Genomic DNA, 14,024 nt, shown 5'->3' with positions numbered 1-14,024 from the left:
TGGGTGACCTTCCTGTAAATGAGGGCCCAGAGTCCTTCAGTTTCCAACCCCACCCCCCATCCCTTCCTTCCCCTCCACTTCTCTCTCTCTCTCTCTCTCTCTCTCCCACCCCCTCGCCTCCAGGCCCCCAGAGCGGACGCGAGCGGAGCCAAGGGCTGAGGGGATCCTCGGCTCTGGCCATCAGGCACCCCGAGCTGCCAAGTGGGGAGAGGGAGGGATGGAGAGAGAGAGAGAGAGAGAGAGAGAGAGAGAGAGAGAGAGAGAGAGAGATCCATGCAGTGGCTGCTAGCCTGCCGCCTCCAGACACCCGAGCCTCCACGTCCACGCCGCCTTCATGCCAAGGCTGGAGTCGCCGAGTCTTTGCTGCCCAGCTGTCGCCCAGCATGGGGTGGAAGGTGGAAGGCTAATGTTGTTTTATTTTTACTGAGGGTGGGGGGTGGAGTTGGGGGTGGGGTGGGGAGGGGGGTCGGTAGGGGGGTATATCGTTAATTACCTCACAGGTTGATCAGCAGCAAATGCTAAGGATCTTATTGTTTATTCTCGCTTCCCCCCCACCCCTCTTTCTGAGAGTTCCGGGTGTTCTTTGATGAATGCAATTACTTCTACCAACACCATTTAGAGATTATGAGGTTATGTTTATGCCCGTGCTCCCATGCTTTACTGAAATACGAGGCAAAATGCCGACATTTGCAATAATTTGCTGTCTATTGGCTGCCAGCTAAACTTACTGTGGAAAGGAAGTGCTTCTTGTGCTTGTAAAGTGCTTGTACTCCTGGACTAGAAGTGGACATTCACTCAGTGCTCTGCAATTACATTTTCACTGACTTCACCAGCACTCGCACTGACACCCAATAAGCTCTGTGATGTTTTTTCCCCCCCTCTCCTCCGCTCCTTCGTAGGGAGAAAATCTGATCACCGTTGGAGAAGAGCATATCTTTGAAATGTTGGAGCGCAGGAAAAAAAAAAAAAGAGGTAATGCAAAAGTGGTACGAACAAAGTTAATAAAATGGACCTCCACAGATACCTTGAGGGAAAGCTTTGGAATTAAGCTTCTGATTAAAAATCACTCTGAGGCTCAGATTTCACAAGCAGAAGTACTAATGCAGAGAGACAGGGCAGAGGTCTAAAACCTCTTTAGTGATCTTGGCTTATACCATTTTCTGCTGCAGCGAGGGCTTGCTGAAGCATTTAAGGGTTTTCAAATTAATTACATGGAGTGAAGCGGCTACTGATCTTCTATTAGTGGGAACACCGGAAAATCCACACGTTTGCGGGTAAAGCAGGTGATCGCTTGAAACAGGTGAGAAGTTCATCTAAATTAGGGGATAAATATGAGATGCCATTACTTAAGATGATAGTTTGGTTTGTGCCGGGCCCATTTGCCTAAATTATGCATATGCACACACGCTGTTGTAATTCCTCCCTTCACAGCTTATTACAGCTGAGGAAGTAATATATTAAATGATTTAAAATTTTAATAAAATAAGCAAAAAAGTTAAACAGAGCCAGGCATAATAAATACTGCACAAAACATTACGTATAACAAATAATGGGCAATTTAGTGGAGCATCAAAGTTCAGCTATGCATTTTATATTCATGTAAACATTAAAGCATAGAAAAACACTTAGACAGAGTTGCATCATATTTTTGTGTGTGCAGTGTGTGTGTGTGTGTGTGTGTGTGTGTGCAGTGTGTGTACTGAAGCTCTTTCACACCAACACGACGACAGATCTTCTTTCATAAATCTTCTCAAAAAAGAGTGATCCTGACTATCATCCAAGTTGCATAATTTCTTTGAATTCACGTCTTTTTAGAAAGGCTCCTAAGTGATTTCACAGACGGAAAGTTTAAGTGGACGTAGAAACACAACAAAGGCGAAGGTGCTGCACACATGATTCTCCCTCCTGTTCAAAATTCTGTTTTGTCAGTGTCTCTCTTTTATCCTTCCACAGATGCCCTGTGGTCAGAACACCAATCATATGCACAGACACACACACGCACACACACACAGACAAACCACAAGACAAAGAAGCATGACTTTGAATAGAGATGCATCCCCAAACACGGTAATATTGAGATTAGAAATGTATGAACACTGTGATGTATTAAACATCTCTTGTTTGCGTTTGCACAGTCTCTTTGATGTGACAAGAAGTTTAGTTGAACTGACTTTGTGTAAGCTATGTTGTGTTTGGCTGTCAAACATTCGATGCCTTCTTCGTGGAACAACTATTTATAATACAAGATGTATTTAAATAGCTCCTGTTTGAGCAAAACACATTTTTGTCACGAACAAGGAGGGTCTCTTCTCTCCTCGCATTAGGTCTGGGCGCATCTCTTGCCAGGCAGCAAGAAACCCGATCCGCCGTTCCGGCGTCTTATCATAACCTTCATCTGATCCTTGGAGAGGGGGAGGGAAGATCTCCGCTGCACAAGCGAGGCTCCGAAATGTCATCCGCAAGCAGGAGCCTCCTCCCGTGCCGCGTCTGTTTCTCTGAGATGCCGCGACACTGATCTTCCCCCCGTAGCGCAGTCTAACCCCTCCGGTGCTAACGGGTGATACGCGGAGGCCCAGTGCCACTTCCTTCCTGCCAGCCTGACCTCCCCGAGTAGACGTGGCGACTTTGAGATCGGGCCCCCGAGTCAAACCCCCCGGCACCGCACAGATGTCACCCAGCGGGCAGCGCAGGCCCTGGAAGCCACCTCCGTCCAATCATGGAACAGCACGGAGAAGCAGCAGCCAGGAGTGGCGGTTGTGGGGTGGGGTGGGGTGGTGGGGTGAGATAGGTGGTGCGGAGGGCGCTTGCTACAGATCCGCTGACTCATCAGCCTCTCCACCTTGGGGAGGCGTAATTGTGCTAACAGTCGTGCCTTCAGGGGTAACCAGTATTGTTTGATATGACCTGTTTGTTGTTGTGCAGTGCTGTTTTGATTTTTTTTTTTTTCGTGTTGCATGGCAGAGCTGCAGCAATCCTCGCATTCAACGATGATGTCTGAGTCACCGAGGGGCTGTGCTCTTCTGGTTCCTTTACCATACCTCGAAATGACTCACAATAACAACAAAACTCCCCCATATTCTCTCTCTTTGTGCTCCTACTCTTCAGTTATAAACCTTTTCACGATAAGAACAAAAAAAAAGAAAAGCGACAATGAGGTAAGGTGGAAGCAGAGAAGAGATTATAATGGGAAGGGACAGAATGGTACAGGATGGAATAATTGCAGGCAAGGGAGGAACTAGCAGGCAGCCCTGAAAAGCTGGCCTATTTATGTGAGAATTGATGACCTGACTGGAAAGGACCTGGCTAAGTCCCCTCAAATGCCCTCTCCCACCCGCCAGCTCTCTGAGTGGGAGGCATGAGTGACTCCCCAGGCCTTGGGAGCCATAAATGGGGGCATAAATGGTGGCACAGTGAGGCTCCAGCGAAAAGCCTTTCTCTATGCTGTCGTTGGCCAAGGCAGAATGGATCGCCCTGTGCCACGCTGGCCATCACTTGTGCTGACCCAGAAGTGTCAGTGTTAGTAATATGGATAGCTTGTAGCTAGTCTGTCTGGGACACAAGACCCTAGACACCTTTTTTGGACAAGCCACTGCTGTGCACAACACCAACGGAGCCAGAAGAACCAAACGTGTACATGTACATGTGTACATGTGTACATGTGCCTTCAATATTTAAATAGTCGTAGGGTACGTTCAGCAGTGCTACCAGACAAAAGCAGTGGTCATCAGACAGCCGTGTACAGTAAACAAAGCCATTGAATTAAACGCTTAGACTGAATATTGATTACTGCAGCAATATCGGATGGCCCACTCGTTCAAAACAAAAAATTGATCAAGCTATAGGGTGGCCGATCCGATGGGCTTCCTCGGTGAGTTACGAGTCCGTAAATGACACATACTGTAAGTCGGAGTGTGTTTTGTCGGTGAGTGAAATCAAATAGTTTGTCAGAGATGAAATAAGGGCCGTTTGTGAGACAGCTCTTTGTCTCGGCCTTGTGTGCCTGCGAGCCTCCACAACAGAGCCCCGGCCACTCACCTTGTCTGGTGGTCTTAAAGTTGAAGGATTGAAAGCCTCCGGTGAGTGCAGACGAATCGATGACATCAACCCCATACTCGCTCTGGCTCTTCCTGTAGAGCGTGACAGCCACAACAAGGACGGCAACCGCGATGACCCCAGCTGCCAGTCCCGAGTATAGGGCCACATCATTAGTACCGTCCATGCCTGTGACAGAGAGAGAGAGAGAGAAAGCAAGATGGCTCTGAGTTGAATGCTATGACAAAAAACTGTATCCGAGTGACACTCAATTCACATGTCGTAGTCACAGTGCAGGGAAATGAGGGAATGGTCATGTGATAGGCTATGGAAACACTGCAGGATGGTTGGCGGGCAAGTCTGACCAATTATGCTCTCTGTTCTAGGCAACGGTTAGTTAATGGGAGGGAATTGTCTAAATAGGGCAAGTGAGATAAAAAAAAACAGCCATCGACTGTTAAAGTGTGGCAATAAACTCTCATCTGTTGTTGTTTTCAATCTTCCTACAAACCATAATAGTGCTCCATCTTAAATGATCATTAATAATGATGCTCCCAGCCCACCACAGGCGTCAAACTGAGAGCAAAATTCTCTGAAAATGCGGATAAATAAAACAGATGCGGCTAATGTACATCTCTGGCTGTGTATTAAGATACGCTTGGCGGTGGGGACCCATCTGGGAGGAGCGGGGTCCAAAACTCTCACAACTTTAATCACCGGCGTCACAGCGCGCCAGCGAATGGCCCGCCAAGGAACATCTGTTCATCTGGCATCCCGATCCGTTACCCCATTCACCTCTATGATGAGCGGGCGCAGTCGTGGGGCAGCCCTGCCAGCTCGCAGAGGACACCAAAGGGCATTTTCCAGAGCAAATTCAAACGGCGCCGGGGTCACCGCCACAACCCGCTTCCCCAAAGTGCTGGGGGTTTTGGCAAACACATAACAGCCGCTCCATCCCCAACAACCCACCTCAAACCAAAAGTAGCCTCGCATCGGGGTTTGCGTGTGGCCGGGTTTGGAAAACGTTGGCACGGCAAATTCATGGAGTGACCCGGTGTCCGCAATGGTGTGACCACCAAGTTAAGGGCTTAGATTCGATTTGGAGCACTTTAAAATGTAATCAGCAGGAGCAGCAGAGAACCACATGCCGCTCGCTGCAATGAGACACATCAGCAGAACGTGTCAGTCTAATAAAATCCCAGCAATTGAGCACAGTGTTAGGGTCTGCACCTGTCATTTGAGAGTGTCACACCACCACATCTGAGAGATCCCGGAAATACATTGGGTGTGGAGTAGGATGTGGAAGGGTGGCAGGACACACACCGCAACTACTTAAATGGGCTAATATGCAATAATTACATCCCATTAATTCAACAAAATGCAGCACATGTTCAGTTGCCACATCTAATCAGTCACCCCACTTAATCTGTGGAGAGACAATCTGGCATGACTGGCAGTTTCAGCGAAGCTGGAAAAAATCGGCAGTCATTTCTGGGGGAAATATTGGTACCTGCACATCGCATGGAAGGGAAAATGAAATGGAGTCTGATCCCGAACTGACAGATATTTTAATGACAAATTAAGAAGAGCTCTGATTCACTCCGGAGGAAAAAATGAGTTTGGATCTGTTTGAGACGGGTCTCTCTCTCTCTCTCTCTCTCTCTCTCTCTCTTCTCTCTCTCTCTCTCTCTCTGTCTGTATTTTTCCTGCATATAATATAGTAAAGACAGGCCATCACACAGCGGAATGAGAAGCAATCTTCTGAGGGATGGATATGGTAACATTAATATTGCACCATGGAACAGAATGCGTCAAGAAACACACTCACTTTGAGGTTTTACATCATGCAGCAGCTTTCGATCTGCAGAAACAGAGACAGAATGAGACAGAAAGAAGGAAAGAGAGAGTGAGAGAGAATGTGAGTGAGTGAGAGAGAGAGTGAGAGAGGGAGAGAAAGAGAGAGAGAGAGAGAGAGAGAGAGAGAGAGAGAGAGAGATGTGATTAAAGTCCATCCCTGTGTCAATTAACCATGGTGTTTTTCTATCCAGATCACACAGTATGGAGATGCCCAGCTGCTGTTTTTGCCAACACAAGCCATGCATAACGATGCATGGCACTGTTACAAAAGTCCACACGGACAGATGTGTCTGGGGGATTGAAGGAGACATCTGAAAGAGATTCTCTCCAGAACCAAGGGAGGGGAAAAGGTGACAATGCACAAGGCTTGTGTATACAAATAACAAAAAAAAATAAAAAGTTCAATGATAAAACAAAAATAAACCTGTTTTAGTGCATTTCAATATGTTTTTGTGTCAACCACCAATTGTTGCTTCTATTTACCCCAGTGAGGCAAGCATTAGAGTCTGTGCCACTGGGTGTTCAAAACAGGTCAATTGACATCTAGGATGATGATGATGAAAAAAATGACGAGGGTGACGCTGGCGGTGGCCGAGGTGATGAGAATGATAATGGCGGCCTTAACGGTGATAATGATGAGGATGCTGGTGGTGATGGAGAAAATGGCAGACACAGAGAAGAAGAGGAGGGGGAAAACTCGGACTGCAGCCGGAGAAACACAATGCAGGATATGACATCAAATCCACTTCACTCACTCTCGGTGCACAAGCCTCCCGTGCAGTTCTCCGTGGCCTCGCTCTCGCCCTCGCACATCTTGCCGCGGTGGCGGGGAGCTGGCGCCGTGCACTCCCTCGCGCGCTGACGCTCGCACTGGGCGCTGCATGTGCTCCACTCGCCCCACTCGTCCCAGCCGCCGTCCACTGTGGGGGCAGACAAACTCGAGCGCTGAAGAATTATTCGCAGACAACACCAGCCCTCTGACAACACTTACAGTATCCACAACCAATACCGTTCCCATCGGTCCCCACTGAAGTCACCAACTGAAAAAAATACTTTCGGAGAACACGATTAAGACCCGAGGGTGACACTGTGTGATGTAATAGACAGGGTTAATGTCATGTATACGGTTTTATCATGGGAAGAAACTCATCATGCTTCATTTAGTAAATCTGTCTGTGCCACATGGTGTGGGGTAATTTCTTGGCCTATTTCCTGTCGATGTTTGCCAGGAAAACATCACATCTACTATATGTAAACCCTGGAAGACACAATTTCTTGCTTATTGTTTGATAAATTAAAGGTTCATGCGCAGCTCATTTAAATGCAAATTATGTGTTTGGGATATTCGATGTAATAGTGCTTTTGGGTTGATTTTTGTCAGTGTGAGTGTGAGTGTGTGTGTGTTTGTGTGTGTGTGTTTGTGTGTGTGTGTGTGTCGTTCTCTCCGGATGTTTTTTCCACTTCAAATGCAGTCCAAGGTTACTCCCTTTGGAGGTGAAGCTGCATATTGTCTGTCTATGTGTATGTGTGTGTGTGTGGTGGTGGGGGGACCGCAATGTCACAGTGGGGCTTTGCAACCAGTTAATTACAGCCACAGCATTTTGGAAAGTGGCAGTTCTGAGTGTCTAAACAAAATAACAAAACTCCCCCATCATTTGTGTGTCGTCGTTTACCAAGGACAGGTCAATGGAAGTCATCTAGACTGTGGAACAGTCAAGGTGAACGTCCAATCAATGAGCATAAGAAAAGATTCAATCCTCAAGATTCACCTGCGCCTAGATGCAGTTAGCAGTTAGCATTTCAAAGACGCCCTGCAGCTGGCTAGACAAAAGCAGGCTGGACAGGGGTCACAAAAGTTCCTTAATTAGTGCCAGCAGCATAAACAGTTGAGCTCAAACTGTTGTCAGAGCTACTCAGAGAAGAACAATGGGCATGGCTGTCAGGGAGTGAAGCTGGGTTAGCTTGCTACCTGCGTATAACGAGGAATGCTATTAATGTGTCTGTTTTAATGATTCAGAGTTAAAGTCAAAAGGCAATAACGTGAGTCTTTACAGTATAATTTGCCTTGATATGAGTCTTTTTTTAAATTCTGACAGTAAGAGAAAGCACCGCCTTGGGATTACCCATTACTGCAAAAAACCTTTATTCTTTACTATATGGTGGTTTTTTAAAAAAAAGAATTTATTTCAAGACAGCCAATTAGACTGCTCTCTGTTTCTCTTTGCATTCATTTCTTCCTTGATAAATGACTTCTAGGCTATGCATGGAAAATGCAGTTACAAACATTTGTTACCGAAAAGCAACTGGCAAATCTGTAATTTTTGTTATGTATTTTGGTTCACTTTTTTGATTGAAGCCTTTTATTTTGTTATCTCCTCCTCCAGAGTTTGTAGTGGTGTTTTGGTCATAGAAAATATTTATTTTGTACTCGATTTTAACATTTGTCAACAACAACCTATTCTTTGTATTAAACTGAGATATGGGGTTCTTGTTGTTCTTTTCAGTATCTATTATTTTTGTTAATTATCTGTTCTAGGTATGGAGCATTGCACTGAACATTTCACTGCATGTTGTACTATGTATGATAGTGTCTGTGACAAGCAAACTTTGAATTTGATTTTGAATTTGAACCTTAAAATTAAACATGATGTGTTCAAACATGTGACAAATGTAATATACAATTATCATGGCACATGCCTTAACTGAAATTACCCATAGATGAACAGTTCTAATTCTATCACATACACAAGGATGTTGACATCACAAACTGAAAATGTTAGACAGGCATCCATATGCTGCTCTGATATATTCAAGCCTTGAGGGTGGTTGGTCTTACCAGGGCAGAGTGCGTTGCAGGTGATCTTTTGTACAGACATGCCCTCGCAAAATGCACCTCCATTCAGGGGGGCAGGATTGGTGCAGGTGCGAGTGCGTTTCTGAATGCCTCTGCCACAATTTACATTACAGGGCGACCACTCAGTCCACAAAGACCAGCCGCCATTTACTGCAGGGAAGAGGAAAGACAGAGAGAGAGAAGAGAAGAAAGAGAGAGAGAGAGAGAGAGAGAGAGAGAGAGAGAGAGAGAGAGAGAGAGTTGGGCTATTTTCTATTCAGTTGCCGTGCTCTTATGCTGTGATGTTTTGTTCCATATTCAAAGGTCATCTAGGAAAATAGCTGTAACTGAACAATAGAACTTGACTACATAGACTTTACCTGATCTCTGCTCTGCTTCGTAGGCGTACAGAACGCCCACTTATTTGGACTATTCAAATCATCTTTAAGAACTCCAATTGAATCTTATTCCATTAAGTGGTCTTGGAGTGTTTTTTTCTTCTTCATTTTTTTTTTTTACATCAGTGCAGAGAGTGGCATGTTGGAAACGGGTGCAACATGCATCTGAATGTAATAAAAACTTGTATTGTGAGGTTTATTGCTTGAAGGCTTCCCAGCGATGAATTATTAATGGCAAACGCTGCTTTAAATGAGATTAAGACACAGAGGCTTATTCCTTTCCATAAAACACAGGCTGACTTTTAATGAGTGCCTCTAATTGAGTCACCATAATGCAACATGAAGACGAAAAGCTCTTCATGAGAGGAATGGGAAAACATCACAACACCCGAAAGAACGCTTGGCATCACAGACGTTGCATGAAGAACTTTATCTCCCGCACTCTGTGACTCGGAAGAAGATTAAAACAAAAATGGCACTTACAAAACAAAAGAAGAAGAGTGAAGGGGGAAATTAAAAGGAAATAACGAGGAACAAGTCTTACCAAAAACCACCACGGTTGCCGTGGCACTGCGTCTCTTGGCCACGATGTTGCTGGCCAGGCACGTATAGTTAGCTGAGTCAGAAAGGCGGGCCTCGTTGATGATGAGGTTGTGGTCGGCGCGCGTGTCGATGTTGTCGTCGGCGATGGAGCTCACCAGCTCCTCATTTTTCAGCCACTCCACCTGTCAACGCAAAACAGAAGGGGGGGGGTCAAATGGCTTAGCACAGGTCACAAATGCAGACATTAGCGTGGGTTGTTACCAATTACCAGCCATTGAGACAGAGGGTGGGAAACTAATTATGAATCGCAAACTTAGTGACGCTTAGCTGCCCCGGCCACCATACAAAGAGCTGCATCACTGGCTTTGCAAATTGCAATCCTGCAATCCCTGTTATGGGCAAAGGCGCTATGAACTTGGCCGAGGAATTTGGGGAGGGTGGAATTCATTTTCTTATTTTTTTTTTCATCCCTTTCTCTCTCTTCTTTCCTATGTTCCCCTCCTCCCCCCATCCCTCCCTCCCTCTCCCGTTCCCTCTGCACACCCACGTCTGTGGACACATAAATGAGACAGTGTATGGATTTTTCTTCGCCATCCCGCAACCCTTTTGCAATGATCACACAAAATGAAAAATGCTTGCATTCATCTGCATTTACTCTTTTTTCCCCATGACAAGCCAATTTTAATCATGTGCTCTTTAATCTCAATTGCCTCACTGTTCTGCATCGTATCTCTTTGAGAGGCCGCCGCGTCCCATGCCCATCGATCTCCCCTTGCTTTCATCACAGATACACACGCACACACAGACAGACAAACACACACACACATGCACGCACGCACACACACACACACACACACACACACACACACACACACACACACACACACACACACACACACACACATGCACGCATACACACACACACACACACACACACACACACACACACACACACACACACACACACACACACACACACAGACAGACAGACAGACAAATACACACACATACACACATGCACACGCACACAGACAGACAGACAGACAGACAGACAGAGAAACACACACACATACACGCATGCACACACACACACACACACACACACACACACACACACACACACACACACACACACACACACACACACACACACACACACTCACACTTTGCAGGGGGTGCATCATCTGCCTTTGTTCGACACCCATCTCCAAAAAAAGGGCATTTGTTTACCACTGCTAGCTTGTGTGAGAGTTCACTGTGACCACTGCATTGACAAGGCATGGATCACAGGGCTGTTTCCCCTTACTGTAATACAGCGGAAGATAATCCCAGCATCCAGCAGGAAGCCATCAGAACTCTCCCCCACTGTCAGACCTCTATCATACTGTTTCACACAAGTTTCAAAGCAAAAAGTTTGTTAGAGAAAAAAAACCCACCAACCGCACCCACCCCCCACAACACACAACAAAATCTCAGAGCAACAACAATCTGAGGCGCCACATGACCCAGTGGGGCTGAGAAGTCGGAGCACGAGTGTTTCCCTTTCTTTGTGCATGGCTGTGATTTCATTAGGGAAATTTGATAGTTAAAAAGAAGGCAATTAACGGGCGTTTACAATCGGGGCCTCCGTGCAGAACTGCTCTGCATTCCGCCACAGTCACGTCTTCCCTCTCTTTCTTTCTCTCTCTTTCTATCTCTCTCTCGCTGCCATGGCGTAATGATACAAAGATTCAACGAGCAAAAAAGGGGGGGGGGGGTTGAAAAAAAAAAAGGAAAAAAAGGAAAACACACAAGGAGGGAGGAAGGAAGGAAGAAAGAGAGGAAGAGAAGAGTGAAGGGTGAGGAGAGAAAAAAGAAAGACTGAGGACAAATATAAATTAGGACGGTAAGTGCGTGGCAGCGGATGTGAGGAATGAATTGCCTAATTGGCACATTTGTTTCAATTAGAGCGCGGCCATCAGTGTCAGGCTCGGCGGAGGGCGCCCGGGCCCACATGAGGATCCTGTGATTTCATTACGGCAACAATGTATGTCATAAAGGCTGCCTCCCTGAACAGAGCTGCGTCAGCTGCCAACTGGCAGCGCCACGGATCAGTCACACGGAGAGCCGAGCAGACCTCCGCCCCGCATCGCAACGAGACCCTCATGAGATGGAGGGATGGGTTGGTGGAGGGATGGATGGATGGATGATGGAAGGGGGGATGTAGGTGGGTGTGGGTGGAGGAGGTGTGAGCTTGAGATGCACTCCCCCTCCTCTACTCCCAGGTATAAATATATAATCGAAAAAGTCCTCTGGAGCGCAAAGAGAAGGATGTTTTTAAACCCCCTCCAAGAAAGTTTTGCCTTTGCACCGAAGTACACTCTGAGAGAGAGAGAGATAGGGACAGAGAGAGAAAGAAAAAACTTGCGAAATGGAATCAAAACATGTGAAAACACCTTCAGTCACGTACTGCTGCCACACCATACACGCTTCCATACACCTCAATGGTGTCATTTGTTAGCTGTTAATAAGGCCTTCAGCTCTACGTCCAATTAAGTGTTCTTGGAGTGACCACACATCCACACATTTGCTCAAGTGTGGTGAGCAACAAGCTGGAGAGCTGCTTATCTTATCAGGGCAATGACTGGAATTAACCAGCGCTCACAGACAGCCTTCAGGGGACCGGGAAATGCTGCTGAGACACTTTTGCCAACCTCCACCCACCTCCCACCTTCTCCCCACCCTGTTCTGCTCCATGTCCTGACCCCCTAACAAAGAAGATAGCCATCCACCAGGAGGTTCCTGAACGCTCACTGACCATGTACACACCCTCACACACACACACACACACACACACACACACACACACACACACACACACACAGACATCACAGCATCCATGTGCACCCCGTTCTCCTTTGTAATCTGAGGGAGGTCCGCGCCGCCGACTGGCTCCACCACTGCGGTGTTATCCACTCAGGAGGTTAATACAAACAGATAGCATGACACAAAGCGGCTTGTGTTCCCCGCCCGCCTTCCTGTCGCTGGCCTAATGCCCCCTGTCTCCTCCCCTGAGCAAAGTGTGGCAGCGTATTACTATTCCGACCCGATCTGTCTTATCTTTGAGAAATAAATAACGAGCGTGAGTGAGTGAGAGAGAGAGAGAGAGAGGGAGAGCTTTTTCTTTGCTGGCCCGAGCTGATGGGGAGACTGTAATTGCTTGGCTTGATAATGAAGCTCATCATTCGCTCTCCTGGAAGCTCACTCTGACCTGCGGCAGAGGGGATGGGGCAGTCGGGGGGGGATGCAGGAGAAATAGACCACAGGCAAGGATATGGGAAATAAACAGGGCTAAAGCAGATTATGCCACACTTCTTAAGGCCACCTGGCAATGTGGAAATGAAATCGCGGCGGTTACAGTAAGATACGCTGTGAATATTTATGTGCAAGCATAGAGATAGGTGCGTGCCAATGAAATTCGGCGCAAATTCAAGGCAGAGACATTTTGCATTGCTCTATCATATCAGCAGAGGAGAAACAATAACAAAAAGAGATGATATTGCCAAAAATGTTTTTTCACCTTTTTTCACCTTTTTTCACCTTTTTCCATTAAAATGCTAAATCATATCACAATGCATACATTTCCCCTATATGATGTTTACCTTTGAAAGAAAATGAGGTGGGTTTTGATTTAACATCAACACTGGCTCTGCGTAGCATAACCGGCAATTTAAGTGTCTCTCCTATCAAGAGGGTGTAATATATGCAGTTGTAATTGCAGTACTGCTAGTGCACATCAGTGGTGTAATTCAATAATTGCAATACTGAGGCAGTGAGAAATTAAGGTGAAGCTATTTATTACGGTGAGCTAAAGCACTGCTATTTATTGCGCCACGCCAGATATTACATCTTCTTCCTACAGATTCAAATTGATAGAATATTCACTTCATCAATTCTAAAGTAAGTCTCAACTTTCCATAAAAGCCCTATTCACATAAAGTATGTCAGATTTTATTGGCTGGAGGATGTCTGAGGGCGTCAAAGCCACCGGCTCACTCCGCATTAGATGGGCGCCCGCGCATCCATCCAGCTGTCAGTGGGAAATGATGCCCACAACCTTCACATCGCCACACTTACAGGTGGCATCGCAATATTTCATGCAGTATGTGAGCTCCGAGCGCCTTGGTACACACATGACGGCAGCGGCGGTGGCGGTGGCGGCATTGGTGGTAGCGATCCACCGCCACCTCAGACCCTGCATTATTCAATCCCATCTCTTTTGGCTGGGCTCATTTATGTTGACAAAGAACTTGAGGCAAGATTCTTGTCTTGAGCCTTTTCCTCTGGAATCTTCACTTTCCTTCATGCCCAGTGAGCATTCA

General features: G+C 46.4%; 1 protein-coding gene across 5 annotated transcripts in view; it reads right to left on the bottom strand.

Moving 5' to 3' along the window:
- The window catches only part of unc5db (unc-5 netrin receptor Db), a 106,076-nt gene that overhangs the window by 21,272 nt on the left and 70,780 nt on the right, over window positions 1-14,024 (bottom strand). For 4 of the 5 annotated variants that reach the window (XM_048243041.1, XM_048243044.1, XM_048243042.1 and 1 more), the window contains exons 5-9: window positions 9,665-9,845; window positions 8,726-8,893; window positions 6,645-6,809; window positions 5,861-5,893; window positions 4,036-4,221 (exon numbers count right to left, since the gene is read on the bottom strand). In XM_048243041.1, coding sequence (XP_048098998.1) covers window positions 4,036-4,221; window positions 5,861-5,893; window positions 6,645-6,809; window positions 8,726-8,893; window positions 9,665-9,845 — 733 coding nt within the window. The remainder of the gene's footprint in view (window positions 1-4,035; window positions 4,222-5,860; window positions 5,894-6,644; window positions 6,810-8,725; window positions 8,894-9,664; window positions 9,846-14,024) is intronic. The other variant, XM_048243043.1, reaches the window with a different exon arrangement.

The sequence above is a fragment of the Alosa alosa genome, chromosome 5 (assembly GCF_017589495.1).
Source record: "Alosa alosa isolate M-15738 ecotype Scorff River chromosome 5, AALO_Geno_1.1, whole genome shotgun sequence".
Taxonomy (NCBI): domain Eukaryota; kingdom Metazoa; phylum Chordata; class Actinopteri; order Clupeiformes; family Clupeidae; genus Alosa; species Alosa alosa.
Note: the sequence above shows the minus strand (reverse complement) of the source record. Positions and strands in the feature narration are given on the sequence as shown.